The 20,262-nt window shown below is 55.2% G+C and overlaps 1 protein-coding gene across 8 annotated transcripts in view; it reads right to left on the bottom strand.

Annotated features, from left to right (window-relative positions):
* The window catches only part of TSPAN18 (tetraspanin 18), a 181,567-nt gene that overhangs the window by 7,312 nt on the left and 153,993 nt on the right, over positions 1-20,262 (bottom strand). For 5 of the 8 annotated variants that reach the window (XM_073808803.1, XM_073808801.1, XM_033860509.2 and 2 more), the window contains 5 exons: positions 16,160-16,232; positions 13,614-13,808; positions 7,837-7,911; positions 6,590-6,688; positions 5,872-6,054 (listed from right to left, as the gene is read on the bottom strand). In XM_073808803.1, the coding sequence (XP_073664904.1) occupies positions 5,872-6,054; positions 6,590-6,688; positions 7,837-7,911; positions 13,614-13,808; positions 16,160-16,222 (615 nt within the window). In that variant the 5' untranslated portion in view covers positions 16,223-16,232. Of the gene's footprint in view, positions 1-1,180; positions 4,074-5,871; positions 6,055-6,589; positions 6,689-7,836; positions 7,912-13,613; positions 13,809-16,159; positions 16,233-17,547; positions 17,716-20,262 lie in introns of those variants that run through there. The other 3 variants (XM_073808804.1, XM_073808802.1, XM_033860513.2) reach the window with 2 other exon arrangements.

Here is a 20,262-nt window from a genome sequence, read left to right as displayed (position 1 = left end):
AAAGTGTAGTGTAAACATAACTTTTATAGGCACTGGGAAACCAAAAACTTCGTGTCCCTCTCTTTATCACGGTGGTCTGCAATGGAACCCGCAGTATCTCTGAGGTGGGCCTGTACTTACTTTTTCTAGGCCTCACTTGCCCCATCCAGAAACTGGGGCTATGCAGGCTAACTACTTCATAGGATTGTGTGAGGATAAAATGAGATGCTGCAGACAAAGCACGTCGAACAGGGTTGGCAGGGAGCCAGCCCTCGGTCCCGTTAGGACCATGCTGTCTCTCTCTGTGCCCCTGGGTGGTGGGAAATGTCTGAGTGCAGAGTTGGGTGTGTGGGTTTACCCTCCATGGCCCTGGGGATCCGTGCACGAGACACACACACACACACACACCCCCGGGGATCCGTGCACAAGACACACACACACACACACACAACACATACACACACGCCCTGGGGATCCATGAACGAGACACACACACACACACACATACACACACACACACGCCCTGGGGATCTGTGCACAAGACACACACACACACACACACACACACAAACACATGCCCTGGGGATCCGTGCACGAGATGCACGTGCACACACACACACACACACACACACACCCTGGGGATCCGTGCAGGAGACACACACACACACACACACATACACACACGCCCTGGGGATCCATGAACGAGACACACACACACACACACACACCCTGGGGATCCGTGCGCAAGACACACACACACACACACACAACACACATACACACACGCCCTGGGGATCCATGAACGAGACACACACACACACACACACACATACACACACACACACGCCCTGGGGATCTGTGCGCAAGACACACACACACACACACACAAACACATGCCCTGGGGATCCGTGCACGAGATGCACATGCACACACACACACACACACACGCCCTGGGGATCCGTGCAGGAGACACACACACACACACACACACGCCCTGGGGATCCATGAACGAGACACACACACACACACACACATACACACACACACGCCCTGGGGATCTGTGCACAAGACACACACACACACAAACACATGCCCTGGGGATCCGTGCACGAGATGCACATGCACACACACACACACACACACACACACACACCCCGGGGATCCGTGCAGGAGACACACACACACACACACACACACACACCCTGTGGATCCATGAACGAGACACACACACACACACACACACATACACACACACGCCCTGGGGATCCGTGCACCACACACACACACACACACACACACACACACACCTATACTACAAGGGGACAGGAGGAGCAGTGAATCCCTTCCTGAGTTTGAAGCTGATTTTATGTGCCTCACCCGGGCCGGTGGGTGGGAGCTGTCCCCAGAGGGAAGATGTCGCTCACCCCTCATCTGCTGTGGATGAGGCACCTGGGGCCTTAACTGCTCATCTGCTCTCTGTTGGGCTGTGGCACCAAAGACCCTTTGGGTCCCCGGGCTGAATCGAGCGGACCAGTTGGCTGATGGAGGCCCTGGTACTGAGACGCCCTCGGAGGGAGCAGTGAGGGCAGGGGGAGAACGGAAGATGCCGCCAGCACTCAGCGAGTGTCCGCCCTGGCCGGAGCTCTGCTGTGGCCTCATGTGCTTGTTAGGACTCAGTCCCCATTCCAGCCCCTCAGGGAAGAGGAAAGAGGGGAGGGAGCAGCTGACTACGTGCTCAAGGTCACACCCAAGGAGGCCTGTTTACACTGAGGGAAGTCCAAGCTCCCGGGAGCTGCATCAGGAAGCCTCGGTTCCCGCTCACCCAGGCGGGGTCCCTGGCTCAGGGCCCGGAGCTGCCTACAGCCCGGGGTATCACCTCTTCCTCACCCTCAGGATGGATGCCCACCCCTTATCCTGACCCTGCCCAGCGAGACGCTGCAGGGGACCATCTCTCCCCAGGCTACCACCACAGACGGTGAGTCCCCTAGCTGTGCCGCTGTCGCCAGCACCCATCCTCCGTCTCTGCAGAGAGAGAACATCCTCCCACCCCTGGCTCCTGACCAGTCGCCCCCCCAACCTAATCTGACAGAGGGCAGCTAGGCCAGAGGTGCCGGCACGAAGGCCACCCGCATGTATACGTCCAGCATGGACCTTCCCCCGAGCCCTCTAAGTCCAGCTGTCCGCTGGCTACCACTGCTTGGAGGCCCCAAAGGCACCTCACACTCAGCTTGCCTCAGACCAGATCTGAGATCTTCCCCCAAACCAGGACCTGTGGAGTCCCCCTCATCACTGCCTCATCCTGCCTTCCCCAAAGTCGGCCTACCACCATGTCACCTCCTGATTCATTTCTCAGATCCGTACACCTCTCTGCGTCTCCACTGCCACCATCCTGGTCTAACCCAGCATTGCTTCTCACTGGGACCAGTGTAAAAATCCATCCTGTTCACTCAGGTCCGCCTCTAACCCCTGGTCGCTGAGCAGCCAGGGTGCCAACATGGCCACAACCCCACGTAGAACTCGACGTGGGCTTCTTTGCTTTTCTAGCATCTTTGCCATGGGCCCGTCAGCACTGCGTGGTCTGGCCCTGCTGACACCCTCGCTTTGAGCTAGTCTTGCCTCATTCACTGTGCTCCAGCCATACTGGCCTTCTCTTGGTCCCTGGAACACACCATGCTCCCTCCTACCCCAGGGCCTTTGAACAGGCTGCGCTCACTCTCTGGCTGGAGTGCTCTTCCCTCGTCAGGAGGATGAGAGTGTAGTACTCTATGTCTAGAGGAGACACAGCTGCACCCACAGTCACAACCCACCAGGAAGCGGGTGGGGAGCACTGAGGATAAAGCAGAGAAACAGCGATGCTGTGGGGAGAGAACACTTAAGACCACCCTGACAAGTGGGAAAAATGGATGCTTTCCTCTTGGTGGTCACCATACTGGCCTGGAGTCAAGGTCTAGCAAGATCACCATCTCCTGGCACACTCCCTGATATTTTTTTTTTTTTCCAGCAGGGGAATACATTCTTGACTTGCCTGGGTGACTATTTTGACCCAGGGAAGGCTGAGGAATGAGCAGGAGAAGCTGCCATGGTGGATTCAACTCATACCAATGGAGGAGCCCGTTTATTCATCATGGATCACCCTTGGGGATTTCCTGATTTCTCTTCATTGGCACTCAGTGATAAACAGGGCTGGTGGACTAACTCAACACCCATAGATGAGTGCACACTGCCTTAGCTCCTGACAGCCATATGACTGAGTCCTGGCCAGTGAGACTGAAGCAGAAGTCTGATGGGGGTTTCTGGGAAAGAAGCTGGTGCCACCTTCTTCCTGTCTTCAACATGGGTGGGATGTCTGGAGCCATGGCAGCCATTTTGCCACCATGAAGTACTAAGCACAAAGAAAGGCCACAAGGATCACAGAGACTAGGCCTTGATTGACATGATGGAGCCACTGATAAATAGGAGGAGACACTGTCTTCCAGGATTCTTGCCATTTGCTCCAACCCTTTTAGTTTAGATTTTCAGTTACTTGGAATCAACCATGTTGTTCACTGACTCAGAACCGTGATGAGGATGTGAGGCAAATTCAGAAATGCATCCTGGGCTTCAGGGAAGTGGGCTTTGGAGAAAAATCAAATAGACATAATCCCTCCGCAGAGGCTTTTAAAAGGGAAGAATGCTCAGGAGGGATGCTAGTGTCTCAGAAAAGGAATCCCAGGAGTCAATCTCTGGGAATCCTCATGAGAAACAGGGGAAGAGTCATCGTAAAGAACTAATGTAGCCGCACAGGGACCTCTCTGATGAACTTCAATTTCAAAGCCATACCCAGGAGATGGAAGGAGGCATCATAATGGCGGATGAATCCAGAAATGGGAAGCATGTCAGGATGGAGCCCTAACAGAACAGGGCCCATGGGAAGCCTCCCTGAACACTTCACAAGTGGCCTTAGGATAGAAGCTCGGCAGTGGGCAGCAGGCGGTCCTAACGGTAGAAGTTTGTTTGTCTTTATCAACCCTCAGCTGTGCTGGCTGCTCTGCTCCATGGAGCTGTCAGTGTCCCAGGCGCCTTGATGCTCTGACGTTCTAGAGGGCCACCCTCCTCTGCAAAGTTTGAGGTGGCTGTCACCATGGCTGTCACCAAGATGGCTGTCACCACCAGCCAGGGGTTGGGCGGGGGGGAGAAGGAGGGGCAGGCACCGTGCTTCCTCTTAAGGACATGACTCCGTCGCACAGATCACCTCTGCTCACCTCCCTTCAGCCTGAACAGGGTCATATGGCTTAGCTGCAAGGGAGGCTGGAAAGCGGGGCTTTACCTGGTGGTCATGGGGTCTCTAAACCTCCTCTTTCCAAGGAGGAGAAATGAACCGAGCATGGCAGCCAGCAGTCTCTGCCACTGTGTCAGGAATCTGAGGTCCGGAGCGTGTGTCTTGGCCAAGGTGACACAGCTGCTCACAGCCCAGGTCTGCCTGACATCACAGCCTGAAACATCCCCCCACGCCCTGCAGCCTCTCCTCACGGCTGAGACCTAACCCCTGGGGCGCTGCCCCTGCCCCCAGCTCACGGCAGCCTGATTCCAGGGCCTTTGTTTCTTTATTTAGGTCTCTTTTCCCCAGTGCAGGGAGGCCGGACCATAAGGGGTAGAGGAATGTGGCTTTGGGGCCTGATGGGTCCTTGGACATGACATGAGCAGGTGCAGGGGAGGAGGGTGCTGAGTTCATGAGGCGAAGCTGAGGCTGGAAAGAGTCTCATCAGACAGTCAGGGTCAGGCCGCAGCCCAACGCCCGCCCCCTCCGCTCCCCGGGACTCTAAGAGGCCAGGCTTGAGCCTTGCCCCCATCCCAACCCAGTCCCTTCTAGCCCATCATCCAGTTCTATTTTCTTTAGAGTAAAATTATTATTTCATGTGAAATTATGACTTGCTATGTGTTGGCTGCTCGCTTATCGTCTGCTTCCTCTAACCAGACTGTAAGCCCGGCAGGAGCAGGGGTCTTGTCTGCTGTCCCCTGCTGTGTCCCCTGCACCTGGCACTCTGCCATGAGAGCCTCATCAAAGGCCGAACCAAGCGAGAGGTGTGGGGCTCAGGTCACCCTCATTCTCCCCCCACTGCTCTGCCTAGCCTGGTCTCACACACACCCCTGAGGCGTATGGGGACTGGTCAGTGGGAAGGGAATCAAGGTCTAGGGCACTGTCTGCCTCACAGAGGGGGCAAAGCAGGTGCCCTTGCAGCCCCCAGAGGTGGCGCACACAGGAAGGGAAAGGGCTTCTTCTGAGACCGAGATGAAGTCCTTGGGTTGTAAAAGAAGCCAAGAAGTCTAGGAGCTTCCCAGACTCTGGAGACTAAGGTCAGGGAAACCTCGCTCCCGTGGGATCCGGAGGTGCTCCCACATGGCAAAGGTGAGCTTCCCTCCAAATAAAATGCACAGCAGAGGAGGGGCCCCCACTGTGTCATTCTGTTTCTGGCTCCTGACACCTGCATTACCAGAAGCTCAGGGAGTGTTCTACCTGGAACACTGGAAAACTCCTAGTCACCCCTGAACCCCAGCCAAAAGGCCCACTCCTCAATCAGTGCCTGATTGATTACTGATGTCTGTGCAGACATGCGAACAAGGCGGGCTCTGGAGGTCAGACACTGGCTGCACCGGGCATCAGGGCTCTGAATGCTCACGGCCATTGATGGACTGTCTGACATTCTCATCCTTTCCCCCTTTTGGTTGGATCTCAGGAGCACGCATGGAGCCTTCCTCAGCCCCCGTTCAGGAGTCCCATATCACAGCCAACATTTCCATGGGATTCCCTCAGTGCCTTCAGACCTTCAGGGCCCAAACTGTCACCCACCCAGCTCTGGCCACCCAAGCCCCGATGGACAGGCTTCCCCTGCCTGGGGGAGCGGGGCCTGGTACCTGCTTGTTCAGGAACAGGTCTCTTCCCAGGAGGCATTCCTCCCTGCTCAGCAGGACCCCGTCCCGACTCTGGGGTTCTCTCCGGCAGCAGGCCTCCGGCACCTCGTCACTGTCCAAAGTCAGGAGTCGGAAAACTGATGCAAACTTAAAGTCTTCAGGCCCGTTGACCCCACAGCAACCAAACTAGGAGGAGAGCAAAGAGAAGGGGGGATGGGAGCTGGACCCAGGTATGAGGGTGCAGAGACACACAGTCACTTCAAAGGCCACCGTGAAGCAGCGGGCGGGAGCAGAGTCAAGACCCAGGTGTGGGTTGGCTGCTCCTCCTGTGCAACCGTGGGAAATCACTCAGCTTCTCTGAGCCTCCAGCGTCCTCACCTGTAAAGTGAGGGTGGTGGTAACCACTCCTACCTCACCGGCACTTAGCACTCAATAAATAGTTGCTATGATTACTATCATCGATGACCGTTACAATTGCTCGAGGACTCAAGACAGGGAGAGCAAACAGGTTTCCTCCCGAGTCTGGACTGTGAGGCGTGGGCAGCGGCTGCCAGCTGTGCGAATGAGGGTTCTGAGGCCCGGTCCGGGCTGGGTGGATCAGTGCCTGATTGATTACTGATGTCTGTGCAGACACGTGAACAAGGCTGGCTCTGGAGGCCAGACACTGGCTGCACTGGGCATCAGGGCTCTGAATGCTCCCAGCATCCCTGGGGCCACTCACTGTGATCATGACAGAGTTCCAGGTGGCAGAGAAGACGTCTGTGTCGTTGTTGCCCTGGTAGTGCTTGGTGAGCTCCTTGGTGAAGAATTCGCGGGTGAGCTGGAGGCAGAGGGAGGGGGCAGGCTGAGGTCTACAGCAGCTTGATACAGCTCCCCTCCCTGGCTTCTCCAGTGACCTGCTCCGGGGGACGGAGGGGGAAGGCCTCAGCGTCCTGGTGCCAGTGACCCTCCTCCCAAGCAGCTAACTTGGGGCAGGCCCTCACCTCCAACCCCAGGACCTGTGGCCTCCCTGCATCATCAGATCCCCGACATGAAAACGCAGTCTACCCACACGGACCTCGGCAAGCCTGACGCCAGGGCCACCTGGGAACCTCCACCGTCCCTGCAGCTCCTCCCAGAGGGAGGTCTGGTCCACAGTGGGGCGCTCGCCCCCTCATGCCGCCGCCACCCGCCGCCCTGAGCTGTTCCTCAGACAGAGCCAAGTGGATGCGCTGCGTCCCAGGCCCTGAAGAAGCCACCGTGTGAGAGGTAGGACCCTGCTCCCTGCTGCAGGGAAGGGCGGGGACCCGGGTGGTTGGAGCCACTGATAAGATGGTCTATAGGGGCAAGTTGCCCAAATTTCATACTTGCCAGGGCCTCGTCCAAGAGGGCTCTGTCCTGTTCTCCCGCATGGCACACATTCTGCGCTGGGGGGACAGACTTTTTTTTTTTTGCAGTACGCGGGCCTCTCACTGCTGTGGCCTCTCCCGCTGCGGAGCACAGGCTCCGGACGCGCAGGCTCAGAGGCCGTGGCTCACGGGCCCAGCCGCCCCATGGCATGTGGGATCTTCCCGGACCGGGGTACGAACCCGTGTCCCCTGCATCGGCAGGCGGACTCTCAACCACTGCGCCACCATTGCAGCCCCAAGGGACAGCCTCTTTGCCTATCCTCAGACTGTCAGATGACTACTGCTGGGCCACAGCTGGGCAAGGTGTGGAATGGAAGATTCTAGAACCAGGGGCAGGGTTGCACCAGATGCTTGGGAAGAGCAGGGACCTTTAAGGTCCCTCTGACTCTGACCTTCTGGAAAAGCCCTTGCAGAGAGAGGCTCACTGGGGTCTCTCTTTGGGCTGTGGGGCCTTGCTGGGCCGGTGGGTTGTGATTTGGGCTGGAACTACTGGATGAGAGGGCACTGACTCTGTGAGACCCTCTGGGGAGGGAGGGGCTGGCCATGAATGGGGCCGGAGCACACGGGGCCCAGTACGTACGTTCTCCCTGAAGATGAAGGCCAAGATGGCCGCCGAGAGCTCCGCCAAGAAGATGATCAGGATGAACAGGAAGAACTGCAGAGAGAAGGCGGCAGGCCCGTGAGCCCCGAGGGTGGGGGGGAAGGGGGCAGGTGACCGCTTGCCGAGGCACCCTTCCATAGGTCACACGATTGACACAATGTACTGATTCTGAGAGACTGAGGAACTTAACTGCCATAAGCCAGACATATTTCATAATAAACACACCAACAGTCCATCTTTGGAGCCAACAGGGTTGTCTCTCTCCCGGATCCTGTCTCTTCCAGTCACTTTATCCTCATCCCAGGAAGACCCCAGGTCATATACCCTCCCTGACTTTTCAGCGCTGACAGCAGCTGCCCCATAGAGGTCCCGAGGTTTCTCCAAACTCCTTGGTCTGAGGACTGCTTTCGGGGAGAGCTTAGGACGGAGGGTGAGATGATCCGTCCAGGATGCAGACATGAAACATCTCCTAGACCTGCCAAAGGCATTGTTTTGTTTTTTTCAAAGTCCAAACCCAAGGAGAGCCCCTGGCTTAAACAGATCAGCCAGCACAAGGCGTGCGTTGTTCACTCCTTACCCACAGGGGCTGGGGGTGGGGGGGAGGTCTCGCTAGGTTCAAGCCCATGGTCTCTGGTCTCATAGAAGCTTGCTTGGCATCAGAACCCGACACCTGTCCCATGGTCTCTTTTCTGTTTAGCCCCCATTTCCACAGGGGAGGAAACAAGCCAGAGAAGGAGAAAAACTTTCCTTTCCAAAGGTGTGCAGCTCAAAAATTTGAGACCACATCCTGTCCTCTTAATCCAGCTCCTTTCAGAGCACCACGCTACCCCTTCTCTCTCTCTGCTGAAGAGCACAGTTCAGGGCTGGCCTGGAAGTGGCTCTTCTGAACCCTGGGGCTCTGGTTCCAGCAGGTCAGGGGCAGGCTTGCTGTAGTCAGCTGTGTGGGGTGACCTTGGACTGAGGTTGGGAGTCAGAGCTCCCTAACCAGAAAGGAGAGTGACAGAGGGACACCTGTATCCCCGGGCAGGCTGCCCCTGGCCACGATGCCCATCCCATCCCCCTCCACTTCCACAAGCTCGTCCTTGGGCTGAGAGGTATGTTCCCCACCTCTGCAGCCTCTTACCCCTGTGACAGTGATGGAGGGCCCTGGTAGGGCTCCTGGCATCTCCATTTGGCTGGTGACAGACGGTCATCCAGTTCTCTTTCACGTGGCCTCCACGGAGCCCCGCCCCACCCTCTGCCCTTGCGGTGGAGTTGCTGGCTGTCCTCAGGCTGGCAAAGAGCGGCCTCGGAAATGGTTTCCACCCCAGCGACGTGACTGAGCTGTCTCTGCCTGTCAACCTCGCCTTAGACAGTTATAAACTATGGATGAGACAGAACTCGGGAACTCCACGTGCTCATAACTCTGGGAGCCTGCGTGTGCTTTCCAGGGGACTTAGCACCGTGTCAGCGAGACGATGCAGGTGCAGCGCTGTGCACGAGGCTGGCACGATGTGAGCACGGCTCAGATGGTGGCTCAGAACCAAGAGGAAGCATGGCCTTCCTGAAGACAAGGGCTGGCGTGGGCGATCTCCGGGAAAACAACAATAGCTACAATCTATGGGATGCTTAACACCTAAGCACTGTGGCTCTTACATGGGTGATTTCATTGAACCCTCTGGGCAGCCTGGAGTAGCAGCTGCTATTATCAACAACACCTCTGTTTTACTGATGGGGAAACTGAAACCCTGAGAGGGTAGAACTTGACCAAGCTGGCTCAGATGGGATAAACACAGGAACTCTGATTCCAGAACACAGCCTCCTAACACCATGTTATCCTGGAACCCAGAAGAGCCTCCAAATCTTCAGACTTTCAGATGGCCTGCAGGATCTCTTGGGGATCGACACCAATCCTTTTGCTTTCACATTTATCAAATGCTTATATGTGCCAGGAACAGAGTTAAACAAGATGCATATTTTCTTACTGAACTCTGATCACAACACTATGTCTGGGAAGGAGATATTATGATCTTCATTTTACATATGAGGAACCTGAAGTTCAGAGAGGTTAAGTAACTGACCCCAGGTCACACAGCCAGGAAGTGGCAGAGCAGGGATTAGAACAAGGTTTTTCTGACTCCAAAGCCCATGTTCTTACCCACACCTCTGAGACCACCTCCTCTCTGTTCCTTCATTCTAGGGCTGTTTATTGAGCACTTACGCTGTGCCAGGTACCGTGCTAGGTACTGGTAAACCGATACACATAAGGCAGATGTGGTCCCCATCCTCATGGAGTTTCCACTGAGCCAAGGTTCATGATTCATGAAATGAAATTCATGAGATGAAATTAAAGAATGAACCTGGTAACTCACTCATTGATGGGGAAAGCGGGCCTCCCCAGAGGAAGGGGGTCTGCAGATCTCCTGGCCATTGTTCCTGCCTGGAGCAGGTCTCCCCAAGCATGGGGACTGAGGGATAACATGAGTGTGTGAGTTTAAGTCGCCTGAAGGAAAGTGCAGGGCTTTGGGGCCAACATCGGTAACAACGTCACTTCTGCTAACTTCTCCGGCATGAAATAGTTTTCTCCTGCTTGACAGGGTTACTACTGGTTATTTGGAGGCGTTCCTCCCGGACCTGGCCACAGGGCTGATGCTTCCTGGGGCTTCGCCTTCTAACCAGGGCCTTTCCCAGGGTTTGTTTGCCTTGAGTTAATCTGACCTCATCCCATTTGCCTAAGGACACATTTGCCAGTAATTCCTGAACTTACTGGACACATTTGCCAGTAATTCTTGAACTTTCACTTATCACACTTTTAGGCTCAGAAAATTAATCAAGGGGTAAAAACTGCTCTTTTGCCTACTTGTGAGCATTTCCAGACTTTTCTAAGCCATCTGCCTACAGCATGTCAGCTTTTAGTTCTCGTTTCTGATAATATTTAGCAAATTTACCTACTTCATGAACAATTCAGCTCACTTATCACTTTTAAATTACACTCATCTCTTTTTGCTGTTCTCTTTTCCAATGTAGCAGGTCTTGGTTATAAAATATTTTTAAACTGTGAATCTTTCTAAAAATGGGTTAAAAACATTCCTCGAACTAGTTATAGGTCGGCAACTAGGAAAAAGGGATGCCACACAATCTCACCAACAGGCTGAAATTGTTCCATGGTACGTGAAAATGCTGTAAAACTGATCAACAGGAGTGTTTGGAAAATGTGTTTTTAGAAGAGTTGATCGTTAGCTGACATTAGACTCACTGTCTCCAGGGCTAAGGGTCACTGGTACCCCTTGGGGTTTCGCCTCAGAGCGAGGCAGAGGGTGCCCAGCTAACTCCTATCCCCAGGCCTCCTCTCTCTGCAAGCCTTTAAGCCACAGCTCCAGAGGTGACTAAAGTCACTCTCTCTTGGCTTCTCTCAAGATAAGTCTTCCCTCCTTCCCTGAAGGGCAAGGAGGCGGCTCAGACTTCTTAAAAGGATGCAGTGGCCGGGAGGGGTGAGACCTGGGGCCCCTCTTCGGCTGGAACCACCACACAGCTGAGTCCAGGTTGGAAGAGAAAGCAGATCTTCCTATTTCTCATGAATCTTTCTGAAAACCTTCCAGAAGCCGTGGTGGCCCTAGAAACACGCAAGCATGCATACCACACACACATACAATAGGTACAGGCACACACATGGAGAACCTGACATATTTTGCACATAATTTGCGGTGAGTTTTGGATCACTTGAGTCCATTCCAGGTTAGGACCTCTGGCTCAGCCCTGGTCTGAGACAGCAGACCTGAGTCCGAGACTCCCCTGGCTTTGACCGGCACTGTGACCTCAGGGTTATGCGTGTTAGGGTTCTGAGAGAGAGAGGGGAGGGGAGGGGAAGGGGAGAGGGGGGAGGAGAGGAGAAGGGGGAAAGGAAGCAGGGGAAGTAAAGAAAGACAGAGGCAGGGAGAGGGGGCAGAGGCGGGCGGGGGAGGGGGAGTGGTCCAGGAGAAGGGGAAGGAAAGGCATTAGGCACAGAAACCAAGAGGAAGACAGAGGCCGAGAAAGAGCGAGAAAAGAAAGGGAGAAACACACATAATGAGACTGAAGAGACAGACGGGAGGAAGGAGGCAGAAGAGGGGATGGGAAGGGGTGACTTCAAGGTTCGGTGGGCACACCGGCCACAGCCGGGACTTAACTCTCTCAGGGGACTTGGGGCAAACCTCCTCCTACCCCGGGGTCTCAGCCTTCTCCCCTAGGCACTGGGGAGAGCGATGTGCTGTCCAGCCGGCAGGCTCTGCGGGAGCCACTCAGCTCGAGAGGGCGTGCGAGGCCTCCAGCCTGCTCCTGGCCCAGAGCCCCAGCCCGGCTTCCTGTCTTGGCTTCAGGAATGAGCCCATTAACGTTGGATGAGCCCTGGGGGCTGAGATGCAGGGTGGGCAGAGGAGTGATGTAGGAAGGGAGCTCTGGTGTGTCCTGGGACCCATACTCAGCTCCTTTCAAAGTCCCCAGCTCCCCAAGCCCAGACTTTTCCCTGCACCGTCGGACACTGTACAGAGCTCTCCACCAGGGGGAGCCCTCGGGTTTCTTTGTTTCTCTCCAGAAGGCAAGTTTGCATTGCTTACCCTGCTGCCCAAGGCCAGGGGGACCCAGGGCGCCTGAGTCACACACATCACAGCTGATTTCACTTTCTATCTGTGACATGAATGGAGAGTGTACAATCTGTTCTAATCTGGGGAGGAGGCATTTGTGCCAGATCTCTGCCTCCCAGAGCCACTGGTGCCGGCTCACCGGCAGGAGCAGACAGACGCCTTGCAAGCCCACGTCACTGCCCAGCCCATGTCTCCCTATCACTTAACCCCCGACCCACGCAGCTGCTCACCCATGAGGAGCGTCTGCAAGCTGGCCCTTCCACGCACACACTTCTAAGCTGGGCCGTTTTTAACCTACCCTCCAGCAGGACTGCGCTCTACCCGGTTTTCCTAGCCCACGGGGGCACAGGACCTCACAGGAGAGGAAGCCCCATCACCAAGGCCAGGGCAGTAAGCAGAGGCCCAAAGGGCCCCAGCCCATGTGAACCCAGAAGACCAGAGAAACAGGACATCCACCGCTTGTCTTGTTCGGCTCCAACCTATAGCTGAGCTGGTTCGCCCCTCGCTTAACGAGAAGACACTAAAGCTCAGAGAGGTCAAGAAACTAGACCGGAGTCACATCATTAGTTACGAGACGGAGCAGAGCGCACACACAAGCCCAGGCCTGCCCAGCTCATCCTCGTGGGCTCGCCTGCCTCTCACCAGCCTGTCCACTGGGGAGGGGACGGCCACTCGGCCCCTGATGCATCTATGGCACCTAGTGACCTATGTGGCCTGTAATAGTGGGTCAAGGACTGTTTATTTAATGAATAAAGGCCCTTCCGAGGTCATATCATTTCTATTCTAGAAGTGGAAATGCGAAAGCTGAATGATTTATCTGATAGCTATCTTAGCTCTCTTACCACAGAGGTATATATTCGAGGTCTTACAAGCAAGTAGAAAGCGTCACGAGTCAGCGTTCTCAGCTGACCCTGCCTTGGAGAAGCCTGGCTGTTCAGACCTGGAGTCCAAGGCCGCTGTCCACGGGGGAGCAGCTCACCCACATGGCAGGCACGGGTCCAAGCTCAGATGCATGTAGGAAGGGCTGGTGGTCCTCCCGCTCCTGGAGGATGGCCTACTTGGCTCAGACCTCAGTGTGAGTCCCCCGTAGTGTGGACACAGGGCCCCCAACACCCAGCCCGCGGCACCCATGGGTGGGGTGGAGGATGGGGTACTCACCAACAGCAGCAGACACTTGTTCTCCCGGACGGCCCCACAGCAGCCCAGGAAGCCGAGCAGAAAAAGCAGGCCCCCCATGGCCAAGAGGATGTAGGCGCCCGTGATGAGTAGGGGGTTGGCGGCCACGATCTCCCGGAAGCCGGTGGGGTCCACCATGACCCAGATGCCGATGCCCAGCAGGCAGGCCCCACCCAGCTGCTCCCCGGGACCAGTCAGGAGAGGGGAGAAGAAACAGGCAGACACGGAGGTTAGACACTCCACACACACACGCCATTTCCCTGAGCGAGGCCCTGGGGCGGAGGCGCTGAGTGCCCGGTGGACTGGGCACAAACTCCATTTGCTGCTCGAGTCAATGTGCTGGCAGCGTTTTCCTCTGCTCTGGATTTCCCTACTTACCCTGACCTGCGGTGTGTCACGCAACCTCCAGATCCAGTCTCAGACCCACGCCCCACCTAGGGCTGCTGAGAACCATGTCATGTAGAGTTTATCCACCACTTTTATATTCTCCTTAAACGTTAGAGCTGCTGGGTAATGAGGTCACTCAGTCCAACCTTCTGATTCCACACTGAGCCCCAGAGGGGACCAACGAACTTACTGAAGGTCACACAGCAAGTTCACCGCAGAGCCAGGGCTGAACCCCAGGCCTCCCTGACTCCAGCCTCAAGGACCCTCGCCAAATCCATGAACATGCTCTGACACCTATGCTGGGAAAACACAGACAAAAGCCACCCTCTTTGTCCTCAACAGGAGCTCTCAGTTGGGTTGGGATCACCACTCTCACATCACATTCTTTTTATGTCTTCATCTCCATGGCCCTCGTCTCCATGCCCTACTTATCTTTGGAGAGAGGCAGCTTAGTCCAGAGAAAGGGCTGTACCACTTATTAGCTGTGTGACCTTGGGTAAGTGGCTTAACCTCTCTGAACCTTGGCTTCCCCGTGGTTAAAAGAAGATACTGTTTCCCACCTCCCAGGGCGGCCCCGAATAAGAAGAAGGGACAGAACGGAGGTGAAGGTGCCTAGCAGGGTTCAATAAACATCCGTTCCATTGGTCTTGGGCACAGACCAGTATTGGAAACAGACCTGCTGCAGGAGAAACCCTTTGGCATCATCAGATTTTAAAGGCTGGGAAGTGTTTGAAATCCCCGTGTCATGGGACGACCTGAGGAATGACAGAAACCTGCTGAGTTTTGGCTTGGCTGGGGGGTCTGTAAGCTGGGGGAAGAGCTGGATGGTTTGGGGCAAGAGGCGATATTTTCAGGTGCGGTGGTGGGACGGGGGAGGCAGAGAGGCCTGAGGGACCCCGGGACAGCGAACGACAGAATCTACAGTTTCGCCGTCTGCTGCACAACGCCTTTCTCCTTGGTCTCCCCACAAACCTCCAGGGAAACCTCCTCATAGCTGTTGGAGGTTTGGGGGTTTAATAATTGTGTGCTGAGTTCTGCTTCAAGGGCGGGGCTCAGGCATGAACTGGGCGGCCCAGGATGACTCAGTTCCATTTCACCTAGGGACACTGGGGCTGCCCAGGGCCACCCAGCTTGGAAGTTGGGTCTAGAATTCAAGTCTGTGGGGCTCCCTGCTCTTCAGGATTAGGGGCAGGGGAGGGAATCCAGGAGAGTTGCTGAAATGTGCAAAAAATAGATGGTGACAGACAGACCGACAAGAGTCAGTCTTGACCAGAAGAGGCCTCTCTTTCCTAGTGACCCTGCCCTGGGGGACATCAGTAGATGTTTACTCATCGAGGTCTTGGCTGCACTAAGGTCAAAGGTTGAGGTGGGGTCACACGATGAGCGTGGCTCTGCTCCTGGGAGAGGCCATGGGTCTGAACGGAGCAGGTGGGCTGTGCTACAGGGCGCTGGGCTGGCCACCTGAGCCCCCAGGGCCTCTGTTCTTTCACACGTAGAATCCATAGGTTGGATGGGGATGGAGCTGACACATTCCAGGCACTTCCTAAACTAATCTTGCTTCATTTGCAAAAAACCTGTTGAGGGAGGAGATTAAAGGATGAAGATACTGAGGTTCAGAGGGGTGAAATGTTTCGGATCACAGCTGGAGAGATGCAGAGCTGGGCTTTGAACCCAGGTCTCTTGGTCCCAGAGAGGTTTCAGATTTCATCAGGTGGCTCTGTCAGCTCCGCCCATCCAGCTCTGCTGTGCATAACTGCTCTGGGGGGGGTCAGGGCTGGGTGGGGCTCCCCGCTGCCCTCTGATCACCCCCATCCTCCCCCCCGCAACTCCCTACCAGGGGTCAGATTTCAAGATAGTAGCCAGCACTGAGGCCCCTATCTTTTCTTTTTCAGAGTCGCTGAAGCATCATCCCAGGCGCTCTGCAAAACATCTCTGCTGTGATGGTGGGCGCTAGGAGTGGGGTGGGCGCTGCTGGGGGCCTCCCTGCCGTGAGCCCCCAGCTGGGCAGGTAGAGCTGCTTCTAGCACTGGCCCCTGTTCCTGTTCCTGGGACTCAGCCCCATGTGACTTTCAAGCCGCAGTCAGTCCTGCCCACCCCGCAGAGGCCTGGGGAGACCCCGGGAATGTTCCAGGAATACTTACAAATATGAAGAAATTGAACACAAACATCAGATACTTCATGCAGCTCAGACAGTCGCCTTCCATGGTGCTCCCCCTACAAAACAGCAAGGCCCTCTCAGCCTTCCCACTGGGGGACCCCATCCGAAAAGATCTCCTGCCCCTCCCTCCTCTCCTCCTCCTTGGGGTGTCCCAGTGGCCAGCCTGCCCTTGTAGCCGACGGGGGAAGAGGGCAGCTGATAACAAACTCCTTATCACAGGGCCGGTGCTTTGCCCTGTGAGGCCAGAGTTAGGAGTGAGAACTCGAGAGCTAGCCTGCCCGGGTTCAAGCCCTGTCTCTACCGTTCATTTGCTGTGTGGTCTTGGGCAAATTACTCCACCTCTCTGACTGTTGCTCTCTCCAACTTGAAAATGGAGATTAAAAACAGAAGCTTCCTCCCCAGCAGTGTTGGGAGGATTAACCGAAATAACGCAGAAATATGCTTAGCAGCTACTCAGTGTGGCAGGTGCTCAGAGGTGTGACATCATGATGTTACTTGACTGCAGACATGAGCCTCCTATTTGGTAGATGAGACACTAAGGCTCAGGGCCTTGAGGGACTTGCTAAGGTCCTAGAGCGGGATTAGAACCCAGGTCCGACAAACTACCTACTACCCCACATACCCTCCGACTCGAAGGACCTGTCCAGTGAGGAGGGGTGTTGCAGGGAAAGAGCTGCAGGTACCTCCTGGGGCCCCAAGCCCCCAGATGCTCCCCCGCCCTGACTACCTCTATCGTGAGACTTAGAGCATCCCACCTCCCCCTGGAGTCTCCCCGTCCCTACCTAAGAGTATGCCCATGGTAGCGGGTCACTGAATACAATTCTATTCAACAAACATTTATTGTGCGACGACTGGATGCCAGGCACTGGGGCTTGAAAACAAGATGTAGCCCTCCCCCATGCCCGGGGGAAGCAGACGGCATCTGCTATCGCAAGTCATCCCTCAAGGTGCACACGTCACGGTCATATTCAATATACAATGTTCAATATTGCTCCACTTTCTTCCTGACAGCCCTGGGGAGAGGATGGGCAGACCCAGGAGGACCTACCCCTTCCCTTGTTCCGGGCCCCATCCTCCCAGCAGCCAGTGGAGGGCTGAGATCCAGTGGGGACCCACGGGTATGGCGCGCCTGTTTCGCTAGCATCTCTGGGTCCATGCCATGCCCACCAGTTGTTAAACCATTATCCTTGATGGTGGGTCATCCTTGTCTCTTGCATCATGCCCAAGCCCAGGCTCTCTTCCTCCAGAACAGGTCCCCACACCAAGCCACCAGCCCTCCGCCATCTCCTCCATCGCTGACCTTCTAGAAGCAGCAACTAACCTGCATCTAAACATGGCAGTTCCAAGCATGGGCTCTGAAGCCAGACATACCTGGGCTCCAATCCTGGCTCGTCACACCTCTCTACCTCTGTGTCTTTGGTAAGTGACTTAACATCTTGGGCCGCAGTTTCTTCATCTGAAAGTGGGCATTTAGGACCTGCATCCTGGCGTGTTGTGAGGATTAAATGAGACGTCCTATGTCAGGGCTCTCCACGGCACCTGGCTCAGAGTGGAGTGAACAGCTCTTACTAGGAACACACCTAACTTTACAGTCATAGGTGACTCACTGGGCTATCATTGCCCATGAGATCAGGACCCCAGGACAAAGACTTGCACCCTAGGCACGGCGTGCTGACCCCTCTCCCTTGGGCACTTGGCTGATGCAACTCCATACATCTGCTGAGACCCTGTCGTCCTTGGAAAGGGGGAAGAGGACAGGAAAGAACATTCGTTGAGTACTGACTCTTTGCCAGCCACGCTCCAGCTCCATGAAGTGACTGTCCTGAATCTTTCAACAACCGCATGAGGCAGGAAGCACTGTGCCCATTTTACAGATGAGGACACTGAGCCTCAGGGAGGTGAAGGTGCCCAACATCCTGGAGCTTGTAAGCATGCCCCTCAGCTCACTTCAGATCCTGTGCTCCACCTGGTCCAGGGACCACTGTTCAGGCAGACAGCAGGGCAGAAAGAGCACTGGACTGGGAGTCTGGAGCCCCAGGCTCCAGCTCTGCGAGTCACTTCCTCCCTGGCCTCAGTGTCTTCATCTGCAATGGATGGAGATGGAGTTTGATGGGCTGTCAGCTCCTGCCATCAGGCTCTGACTTGAGTGGGCTTTTAGCGGGCAGGAGGGGCAGCCCCAGTGAGATGCTGAGAAGTCTGCAGGGGGGCCAGGCTCTGGGGCCCCCTCCTCTGCCTACCCAGGCAAAGCTGTTCTCCAGGGTCTGATCCGGCTTCAGCTGGCTCTGGCTCTCTGGCATTTAAGGGGCATAATAAATATGGCAGCTCATAAACGGGCTACCTGTATTTATTATGTACCACATTCATTAGAGATTACATCTAATGGGTGGCTTATGGAGTGCTGGGCTCCCAGACGAGTGCAGTAAAAGGGGATGTGTCTCCTGGGAAGAGCCTCTGACAACCTCAAAGGTGAAGCAGTAGAAAAAGAGATGATGTGAGCTGGAGGGTGGATGGAGATAGGGAAGCCCAGGCGTCAGCTCCAGGGCAGGGTGCAGAGTGGACAGAGGGCTTTGCAGCCTGACAGAGGATCACATCCCAGTTGCTTAGCTGGTGGCCTGGGGCACGTTCTCGAACTGTATACATCCGAGTTTCTTTTCTTTAAAATTAGTATAAAAAAATAATGCCTTTCTCATAATGTATAGAAAACACTGAGAACAGAGCTTGGTGTGTGGTAGCTGCTAACAGCAACAGCGAGTAGCAGCTGGCTGCCCTTGAGTTCTTACCATGTGCGGAGGAACATGCACAATCTCATCGAATCCTCGTAAGGCTCCTGGATTTAGGTAATGTCATTTCCCTTTGTTCAGGCGAGGGAATTGAGCTTCAGAGAGATGGAATCACTTGTCTTAGGTCACACAGCATAGAAGTGCCTGAACCAGGATTTGAACCCATGTCTGTCTTAATCCGGAGCCACATCATCATTTTCAATGAATGCTAATTCCCTCGCCCCATTTATCCATTTTCCTCCAAAATTCAGGCTCGTCTTCACACCTCTTATGCCATTTTATTTCCCAGTGGCCAGAGAGACGGCCTCCTGCGTCATCGCCCACGGCCCGGCTAAAATCAAAAGACCAACTACTGCCAGCTCCACCAGCCACAGGGGCTCCTGAATGTGGGGACACACCTCCACGGCCAATTGGCCAGACAAAAGTGACAGACACATGGCACCTCCAATCGCTGCCTGGATCTGGGTGTTGGCTCCACCTACCCACGGAGCCTTTTGGACGCTAAGCCCATCACCACGCAGTGCCCTAATTTACTTATAAGGAGAGTAGAACATAGTCTCTGCAAGGCGGATTGAGAAGAAACTGCAGACCATGGAGGTACAAAGGCTTGGCTGTTCCTCAAAAAAGATGTTCGAAAGGCACTTATGAAGGAGACGGAGGGGGCGGATCTCTGCTAAATGGAAAGGCCATGCCTTCCCTGGGGCCAGGGGTGAAAGGCCCACTGAGGTTTCCCCATTCCACGGGGCCCACAGGGTCCCGGAGCGGAGGGTGGCAGTGACAGTGGGGCTGCAGGGTCACACGGGTCCTGGCTCCACCTCCTTCTAGCCCCGGGGCCAGTGGACAAATCACGTAAGCTCTCTGGGCCTTTGCTTTCGTGTCTGCAGAATGGGGCCAGGAATGCTGAGCTGCTCAGGAAATCAGAGGACTGAGGATTAAATGATAAATAACGTATGTAGGGCTTCTCACGCCAGGCCTGACACACGGCGGTTCCTCCCCTCCCCTCCTTGCCCTGCTTTCTCAGACCCTGAGAGGGAAGGACTCTGATCCGGAGGATTTCTGCTCAGGGAGGAGGAGTGTGGTCAGTGGTTTTCATACTGGGTTCCCCGAGGCTAGCAATCTCCTAAAGCCATTTTCAGGATTTCAAGTAACACCTCACAAATCATCCCCTCCGCACCGCCTGGCTCAAGGGGCAAGTGTCTTGGGTTTTGGAGCCATTAAACCACTCCAGGGTGGGAACCCTATTTGTCATGTTGTTCAGAAGCTCTAACTGCTAGGTATGTATGACTCGGCAGTAAATGAACTAGGG

The sequence above is a fragment of the Tursiops truncatus genome, chromosome 8 (genome assembly GCF_011762595.2).
Source record: "Tursiops truncatus isolate mTurTru1 chromosome 8, mTurTru1.mat.Y, whole genome shotgun sequence".
Classification (NCBI taxonomy): Eukaryota; Metazoa; Chordata; class Mammalia; order Artiodactyla; family Delphinidae; genus Tursiops; species Tursiops truncatus.
Note: the sequence above shows the minus strand (reverse complement) of the source record. Positions and strands in the feature narration are given on the sequence as shown.